This window comes from Echinops telfairi, unplaced genomic scaffold (genome assembly GCF_000313985.2).
Source record: "Echinops telfairi isolate 266 unplaced genomic scaffold, ASM31398v2 ScPeMD7_443;HRSCAF=831, whole genome shotgun sequence".
NCBI lineage: Eukaryota > Metazoa > Chordata > Mammalia > Afrosoricida > Tenrecidae > Echinops > Echinops telfairi.
In genome coordinates, this window is record NW_022104341.1 from 62,240,735 (window position 1) to 62,250,530 (window position 9,796).

The 9,796-nt window shown below is 38.3% G+C and overlaps 1 protein-coding gene across 1 annotated transcript in view; it reads right to left on the minus strand.

Moving 5' to 3' along the window:
- Window positions 1-9,796, minus strand: part of ALG6 (ALG6 alpha-1,3-glucosyltransferase) — a 66,588-nt gene that overhangs the window by 39,729 nt on the left and 17,063 nt on the right. The window contains exon 3 of the mRNA XM_045292198.1: window positions 1,887-1,971. Within this exon, the coding sequence (XP_045148133.1) occupies window positions 1,887-1,971 (85 nt within the window). The remainder of the gene's footprint in view (window positions 1-1,886; window positions 1,972-9,796) is intronic.

Below are 9,796 nucleotides of genomic sequence, written 5' to 3' on the forward strand. Positions count from 1 at the left end.
TGTCGGGGTAGGCTGGTGTGCTTCTTCCTTGTGGGTTTTGTTGTTTCTTAGCTAGATGGCCGCCTGTTTGTCTTCAAGCCTTTAAGACTCCAGATGCTGTATCATTTAATAGCCGGGCACCATCTGCTTTCTTCACCACTTTTGCTAATGCACCCCCTATGTCCTCAGCGATCGAGTAGGGGTAGGCTGGTGTGCTTCTTCCGTGTGGGTTTTGTTGTCTCTCAGCTAGATGGTGCTTGTTTATCTTCAGGTCTTTAAGGCTTCAAGTGCTATGTCTTTTGGTAGCTGGGCACCATCAGCTTTCTTCACCACACTTGCTTGTGCACCCATTGTCTTCAGTGACTTCAGGCGTTATATCTTTTGGTAGCCAAGCATCATCTGATTTCTTCACCACATTTTCTTGTGCACCCATTGTCCTCAGTGATCTTGCCAGGCAGGGGAGCATCTCAGACTGCCGAATTGTTAGAACAAAGTGTTCTTGTGTTGGGGGAGTACTTGTGCAGGGGCCCACTGTCCATCTGTTTTCTTAATACTTGACCTATAAATATATGTACATAGATCTATTTCCCCCTCATCCTATATAAGTATATTTACATCTTTATATGCCTGTATTTACATCTCTATGACTACCCTTTGCCTCCTAGTTCTTTCCTCTGTTTCTTTGTACTTTCCTCTTGTCCCACTATCATGTTCTGCCTTCATTTGGGTTTTAGGCAGAAATATGCATTCTTATTATCTGCATTTTACAAGTGATAAAGCTTTCGTACAGAAAGATAAATAATTTTCCAAAGGTCATGCAGCTAGCAAATGGTAGAACTAGGACTTGAACTCAGTCTAATTCTATTATCTACACTCTTCACCACTCAGCTATTACTTCTTACAACCTGTATACCAAGGAGCCCAGGTAGCACAGTATGCAATGCCCTTGAGCTATTAACTACAGGGTCCTCAGTTTGCTCCCACCAATTGCGTCACAAGAGAAAGTTGAGGCTGTCTAGTCTTGTAAAGATTTAAAGTCTCAGTAACCCAAGGGGGCAATGCCGTATATGAGTCGCTATGAGTTGAGTTTTACTCCATGGCAGTAAGTTTGAAGAGAAGTATACTTCCGACAGCGAAATATTGGGTAACTCCCATGAAGACTTGTAAATTTCAGGTTAATCATCACAATTCATAAGATTAAGAGCAAAAACAATGAATAAAGACTTCTATGAAGTTCTCAGAAGAAAAAAAAGACAATTCCCTGTATACTGTTCCATGACACCAACAAAAGGCAGTGCTGGCCTCCTTCTTTATTAAACACAGAGAAAGCCATGGAAATGAGACGGTGTGGAAAGGGACATTTAAGCATTCAGTCAACAAATATTTTTTAAGGATCTACAATATGACACGCCTTATTCTAGATGCAAGGTATTCAGATGTTTGACCCAAAGGGGCACATTTGGCTTTTTCTGAGTTGAAAACAAATCCTATTGTAGATTTCTCCCTTGATCCTGTTTTCAGTTCCACAAATTTAGCCATTTATTATTTCCAAGCCTCGTTTTACCTCTGGCTACAACAAGTGGTGGTTAGAGGGGAAAGTAATGCATGAGGAGAGAAAGGAGACTTACAGAGAAGTCTACAGAAATTTCTCATGCATGCTCTTTTGTTCTAGTAGCAAAAGTTCTAGGTCATATACTGGTAACTCAGTATACGGGTAACTTTCAGGATCATGAACTGTCAAGGCTAGACCTAGAAAATGCTAGGCAATACATAAGTGGCATCAGTGTGCAGGAGATGAGGAAGCTTAAAAAAAGAGTAAACTTTCCTTTTAAATTTAAAAATACCTTCAAATAATCTACGTTGACTGCCTTGGATAAGCAACAGAATTAAGTTAAACTGATCCATACCATTGTTTGACTGGTAAATTAAAAGTAATTTCTTGCCAGTGTCTCTGAGCTTCATAATCACCAAACATGGGGGATTTTCCAGCACCTACGGTGAAAGGTGAAAAGAGTAAGACAACATACTGTAGCATATCAGTGATTTTGCTTTCCCTGTGAAAATTGTCTAAACCATAGAGGCAGGATAATGAAGAAAACCATGACCACCCACGCCCATGGAGTCCATTCCAACTCATTATGACCTTCATGGGGTTGCTGAGGCTGAAAGTTTTTAGGGAAGGCAGACAGCCTCATCTTTCTCCCAAGGAGCTGGCTGGTTGGTTTGAACTGCTCACCTTGAGGTTAGCAGTCCAACGCTTACCCAATAGTGCCACCAGAGGTCATACAGGTTGAAAACCCAGAAGAAACGAACCAAAAACTTTATAGTTAGAGAAGAGAAGTGAATCCTTGCACCACTACTTAGTGACCATGTGTCCTTGGGTAAATTACTGAACCTCCCTTAGCCTCAACACATTCACAACACAATCAATACTACTGATCTAGAAGACTGGTTGCATAAATTAAACAACTGAAATAAAATACCCAGTACAATACCTGGCACGCAGTAAACATACACTCTATCAGAGCTCTTATTAATATGAATTTGTTCATAATACTAAAGTATCTGAATTTATTTTTAGTTCATGGGTGTCTCAACTATCAAGTCAAATAAGTATAAAAATAACAAAAATGATTATCATTTACAAAGGGCTCTGATAAGCTAAATATAAAAGACATAAAGTCAAGTACAGAACCCAAAACAGACTAGTATAGGTTACAATGGCATTAGATCAGGTTTTGTTGTCAAACTGGTTATTTAAAAAACAAACAGTCATTTTTCCAGTTGGTGCAAAAGTAATATGCTCTTGGGAAGAGAATGTTTTGAAAATGATGATGGCAGCATATGTGCAAATATGCTTGACATACTGGATGAATGTATGGATTGTGATAAGAAATGTAAGAACCCCCAATAAAAGTATTTAAAATAATTAATATGCTCTACTAACTGAATGGTTTGGAATTTTTTATTATAAAGTTGTTTTTAAATTTTAAATTTGCAAATAAGAGCTAATAGGTCTATAGTGGTTAACAGTGATAGTGCCGACTAGGTGCCACCAGCCATTACAATCCTATGAAGGCGATATTATGCCCATTTTACAGATGGAAAAATGGAAGCACTATGGCCACTGAGGGAATAAGAGTCTAGATCTGAACCGAGACAAGCTGGCTGCATAACTCATGCTTAGGTACTATTTTGTACTGCACTGCAACTCGGCTATTATGTTATTAGCTTAACTCACTTAAAGTTATATAGACATAATTCCATTAGTGAATAGTAAACACCTATTAGTAAGCTAACAATTGATTATAAAATTAGGAGAAGGACAAAGAGGTAAAGTGAAATGATAGGTTTTAAAAATCAGGAAACATAAAGGCTTGAAGGTAATCAAGTGGTCATCAAGCTCAGAAGCAACAAAGCCCACATAGAAGAAGCACACCAGCCTATGCAACCACGAGGTGTCGAAGGGATCAGGTATAAGGCATCATCAGAACAAAAAATCTTACCATAGTGAATGATGGGGGGAGTGCAGAGTGGAGACCCAAAGCCCATTAGTAGGCCACTGGAGATCCCCTTGCAGAGGGGTCTCGGAGAGGAGACGAGCCAGTCAGGGTGTGATGTAACAACGATGAAAAATACAACTTTCCTCTAGTTCCTAAATGTTTCCTCCCCGCTCCCAATATCATGATACGAATTCTACCTTGCAAGTCTGGCTAGACCAGAGGATGACACTGGTACAGATAGGAACTGGAAATACAGGGAATCCAGGGCGGATGAGCCTTATAGGACCAATGGTGTGAGTGGCGAAACAGGGAGGGTAGAAGGAGAGTGGATAGGAAAGAGGGAACCGATTACAAGGAACTATATGTGACCTCCTCCCTGGGGGATGGACAACAGAAAAGTGGGTGAAGGGAGACATCGTACAGGGCAAGATATGACAAAATAACAGTTTATAAACTATCAAGGGCTCATGAGGGAGTGGGGAGCGGGGAGGGAGGGAAAAATGAGGACCTAATGCCAGGGGTTTAAGTGGAGAGGAAATGTTTTGAGAATGATGAGGGTAATGAATGTACAAATGCGCTTTACACAATTGATGTGTGTATGGATTGTGATAAGAGTTGTATGAGCCCCTAATAAAATGATTAAAAATAAAAAAAATAAAAATAAAAATCAGGAAACAAGGTGAAATCAGATAAAGTCAAATATATTCATGAATCCCTTGGGCTGGGGTGCCATATGTAAGAGTGATATGTGAGGGGCTTTAAAAAGTCTCTGGGAAAATTCCATTATTTTTTAATTCCACTTTTCCATGAATTTTTTTGAAGCCCTCTTGTCTTCCTCGCACTTAAACCCAGCCCAGATTTTCTCCAGTTTCAGAACAGACCATCATTTCTTCAAATGAAAACTACATTGAGTAGATTCTTTGGATTTAGCCATTTTTTCATACAAATGCCCCACTACTTATGAATACAGACACACATCCACAGACATGCACCGCTCTGTGCCACTCAGAAGCTGCCATGCTGTCTTGTTCAGTTGTTCATTTTCAGGATACAGAGGCACCCTTGGGCTACTAACTTCAAGATCAGCAGTTCAAACTTACCACCCCTCCTCAGGAGAAAGATGAGATTACCTGCTCCTATAAAGATTTTGAGTCTCTGAACGCCCTGGGGGCAGTTCTAATCTGTCCTCCGGGGATGCTCTGAGTCAGACTGGCTTCATGACAGGGAGCTTGGTTTGGAGTAGGTTCTCAATAAATGCTGCTATAGTAAGGACTCTGATAAAAATCAATGTCATAACGCAAGGATCTTAAGTTCGGAAGACTTTTTAAAAACTTTTAGTTGAAAAATGAGTAAGCCCTAGATTTTCCATTTACTAGATTGGAAACATTAAACAAACTGTGGGACAGGCAATCTGTGACGACAGATCCATTACTTATGGCAAACCTGCTTCCACACTGCATTGGAGCTTACATTCTGAGCACTGGGCTTGCTTGCAGAAGGACAGCAGTGATAGCCCAAGATGATGTGCAGTCTTCACACAGATTAAATCTCCAGTGAATTCCTTTTGACCACTAACTAGGCCCCATTCTGCTTCTGGAGTCCGCCCTCTAACGTGATGGGTTGGTCTACCACCAATCAGGCTTTTGTGAGTTTCCTTTGCCCTCCCATGTCCTTATGAATCCTGGAATTTCCATAAACCCGCGAAGACCATTTGACGTGTCTTTGTCTTGTCTTTTCCAGGACTTAATAAGTGTTCTCCATAACTTAAATTTGAGATTTGGGGTTTCCTTTTATGCCCATAAAAATAACACCCATAAATAGATTCTTGCCCCGAAACCTCTTGAGGTCACTATCTGACTCTAAAAGTCTAAGCCTCTGTAACGCTGTTTACTCCAAATTCACAGAGCTCCTATCAACTTAAATCCAGGCTTCAAGAATCATCCTAAATCCTCCATGAAACTTTTCTTACAAATTAAAAACATACTTGCTCATTAGTCATTAACATCTCCCAATACTCATACTTCCAGTATTTTTATTTTATTATCACATGATAATTATTTTTGAATTGTTACTCAAACTAGAATTTTACTTACTATGGGCAAGAATTTTATTTTCGATAGTTAAAAGGAAATAAATTTCCAGGCATATACCACATACTTGCCTTAAAATGTACTTAATTAAACTGAATGGGAAAAACTCCTCTCTCCTAGGGGAAGGATGTGGGGAGAAATTTCTGGCCCTAATAGCTATGAATGAATAAATGTGTATCATGAGCAATAAAAAAAAAGAATAGTCCAGTGAATGTTGTATTTTTGCACATATGTTTTACAGGTGTGCGTGTGTGTATGTGTGTTTCTATTTTAAGGAATACAATCACTGTCTATGATTGCTTTGGGGGGGAGGGACAGTGCCCCCCGCCCAGCCACTCCTCCCACCTATTTGTTTCTAGTTGTTTATTTTTGTTCTAGAGGGATAAGGAGAGGTTCTTAAATAGTTTCTTATACCTGAAAAATCCAACTATCTAGATTTTCTGAAATTGCTCTAGACTTGCGTCTAGACTTGTGTAACCACAATGTGGTTGATGTGGAAGAATTTATTACCATTCTCTAACAAATAGAAGAATGGATAATGACTCTCTATAGGGTTGAGAAACAATTTTCTATCCAGAGTCTGACCTACTTCAATAAATTCAGCTGACACTGGCTATGAAATTAGTAGTTAAGTTTTTAAAACTGCTAAAGTGCCCTTAAAGCAACCCAGAAGGGCAACCCAACTGTGCCTATGGGAGCTTCACTTGGAAGGGCCAAAGGGTTCCTTCCATGGTGATTAATTCGACAAATTCATTTACATAAAACTCAGAATCACATAAGGAAAACAGGGTAATGTATATGTACAGAACTAAAATTCAGTCTCATTTTCAGAAAGATTGTCATAAGCACAACTTACAATGTTTCTTCATTAATTACAGACCTATTCAGAATTATGGTAGAATTTAAAGAACAAGTAGTTTATTTCTTAACAATATATACTAATTGCCTTTATATTAACATTTTAAACCTTTTATGAGAATAAAATTTGGCTGATATTTTACATAATTATATCTGCCTTTTACACTTTACTAGAAAGTTAGAAGACCCATTACAAATAGCAGCTGACTAAATGAGAGAAACTAACTTATTACTTAATAGAACACACAGTCATATTGAACAAAGCTTATTAAAGTATCAAAGGTGATTATGACTTTTCTCCTATAAAATACATACAGCTTTTTTTTTGAGGGGGGGTGGATTATTAAAATAAATTAACATTCCTTGGTTCAAATGTTGCTATCTGCTTTAAAATCATTGTTTACAATTTGGTCGAGTATAGGGGAGTTATAAATCTCTATAATGATTTATAAATGATCAATAAGTAAAATTAAAGTGTGATTTTTAAATTAAAATTAACAATAATATACATAGACAATTTGCCTATATCATATATGCATTTCTAGAGGAGAAGTGATACGTTAGAGGCAAGCACTGCGTGTCCTCAATTTGAGTACTTCCAATTGCAATTTTAAAAAGAACTAAACAAGCATGCTATAGAAAGAGAGCTCAGGCTTACTGGTGGGAGTAGAAATGTGGAACCCAAGACTATGACCCTTAGTTACCCTTCAGGTCTAAAACTGCACCCAACCCCATGGCTAAAATTTTAGCCACACAATCTCACTGGCATCGAGTCGATGCTGACTCAGAGTGACACTATAGGACAGGGCAGAACTGCCCCTTTGGGTTCCCAAGACTCTAACTTTTAGAGGAGCAGAAAGCCCCATCTTTAGCCTGCTGTTCACCTGATGGCTTTGAACTACCAGCCTTGCAATTGCAGCCCAACTGGTTACCATGAAGCCACCAGGGCTCACTAGCCAAACATTTGGCAAGGTGTAAGTGGAACAAGAACACTAGTGAGGTATACGCACCTTAGTGTAATCAACCACTTAAGACTAAAGGAGCAACATTTACCCAAAGAAAAAGTTCAAAAAGGTTAGAAAAGAAAGACAAATGGAAACTGGTACTTTCAGAGCACTGCAGTCAATAAAATGAAAACAAAATATATATGATGAATTGTTGAATGTAACACTGATGATCTATTTCTAACTTTTACCAAATTCACAATAAAATGTTTTAAAACTAAATAAAATAAGCATGATTAATTATTAATAACAAAAAAGGCATTTTAGTTGAGGGGGAAGATCTCAGAGGAATCACAGGCACTTACTCATTAATCCCTCTAGCATTTCTATAATATGGAAGCACTTCACATGAGAATGTTAATTCTTTATGATACAGATGAGAACTATGACAGAATCACCATTTGTGTTAGTGTTCGGCATTTTTATTTTTCTCTTCTGGAAAATTGACAAAAACATTATATCCATCTAAAAATACTCTACTAACAATACTTAGATAGTATTATGTAACATTACTTACGAAGCATTAACAATACTTATGCTGTATTCCAAAAATAATCAAATTTTGACTTTCTTAATAAGAATCTTAGAGCAAATTTAAAATACATATCAAAAATAAAATAAAATAAAATACATATCAAGAGTCCTGTTTACCAGAAGAGGGAGGGAATTCAGTAAACTCACACTTTATGAGCAAGAAATAAGTAAGGAATATAAGCAATGGGCACAGAAAAGTGTAGTGGAGGCTTGTCCCCTCCCTAACTCCCCTCAAACTTCGGAATCGACACCGGGAATACTGACATTGCATGTCTGTGGGTGGTGTCAACAAGTTGGTTCTAACTCAGCGAGCCCATGCACAACAGAATGAAACCCTAACTGGTCCTGCACCTCCCTTAGAACTGCTCCTACGCCTAAGCCCATTAGTGCAGCCACTATGTTAACCATCTTTCCCTTTTTTGGTGTCCCTCCACTTTACCAACCAAGCATGATGTCCTTTCTGGGGACTGGTCTCTCCTGATAATATGTCCAAAGTATGTAAGAAGTCTTGCCATTCTTGCTCTAAGGAGTACTCTGATTGCACGTCTTTGAAGACAGATGGGTTTGTCCTTTTAGCAGTCTTTCAATATTCTTCTCCAGCACCACAATTCAAATGCATGAGTTCTTCTAAGGTCTTCTATATTCAATGCCCAACTTTCACATGCATATAATGCAATGGCTTAGTCGTTAAAGTAACATCCTTGATTTTCAATACTCTAGAGAGGTCTTGTGCAGCAGATTCTAAAAGTGTTATTTTACCCTATATCTTAATTTTTAGTTCATTGCAACTTCCCCTAGGACCTGAGTACTAAGAAGTACTATCATTGTTTCCCAAAGTGGAAGATACCTCACCTTGGGGGCTCCAGAACAGTCCAGATCCAGTAAGGCTACAAAAGTAGAAAACTACACTTTTTCCTGGATTATGAACTGTACGTATTACAAAAAATTCCAGTTGCTGGAGAGTGCTGAGTAATTGAGTAATTCCGCCCCCCCCTCACCCCGCCCAGAAAGGGGACAGGTAGGCCAAATAAGTTTGGAAAACAATGCATGATGTATTGAATGGATAAGGAAGAAAAACCTGGGCTTTGAAACCAGGTCAGAGAACTCTGGTAGGATTTTTAAAACAAAACCTTTGGGGAAATGATAAAGATGATACTTAAACCTCTGCCTTGGTTCTTAGTAGTACAGGGAAAAAACAAAACACCACTGTACAAATTCCCAACCATAACCTACACTTACGTACTCAGTGTGAGGCCCAATTCACACCAGTGTACGGGCCTCAGAGAAGGTAAGGCAGGCATTCATTTTGACTTGTGGCTATTACTCAGATGTCAGAGAAAAGGCAGTACAAAGAAGGAACAATTAGCAATTAAATTGGTAAATGTGAGGATAAGTCTCAATAAGTATTGAATGCATACACTATCAACATTAATGTCTAATTTACAAGTCCAAAGATCATGAGGAATGTAAAATCCTAAATAATAATATTTAATTTGGAGGTGAGGAATGGTAAGTGGAGTTAAAATTTTCTAAGGTCCTTGTATTGTTCAAGTAGATGATATAAAATATATTTTTAGACTTCATTATGTTAAATATCTATGTGAAAATCACCAAATTTAGCTCTGGGAGAAAAAATAGAGGTATAGCTTAAAGAACAATAAAAGTAGTATAGAGGAATTGTATATACATATCTAAAACATAGTGATTGTTAAGAATAAAAGAATAGAAAATACTGGAGATCCCCTTGCAGAGGGGTCTCGGGGAGGAGATGAGCCAGTCGGGGTGCGATGTAACAATGATGAGAAATACAACTTTCCTCTAGTTCCTA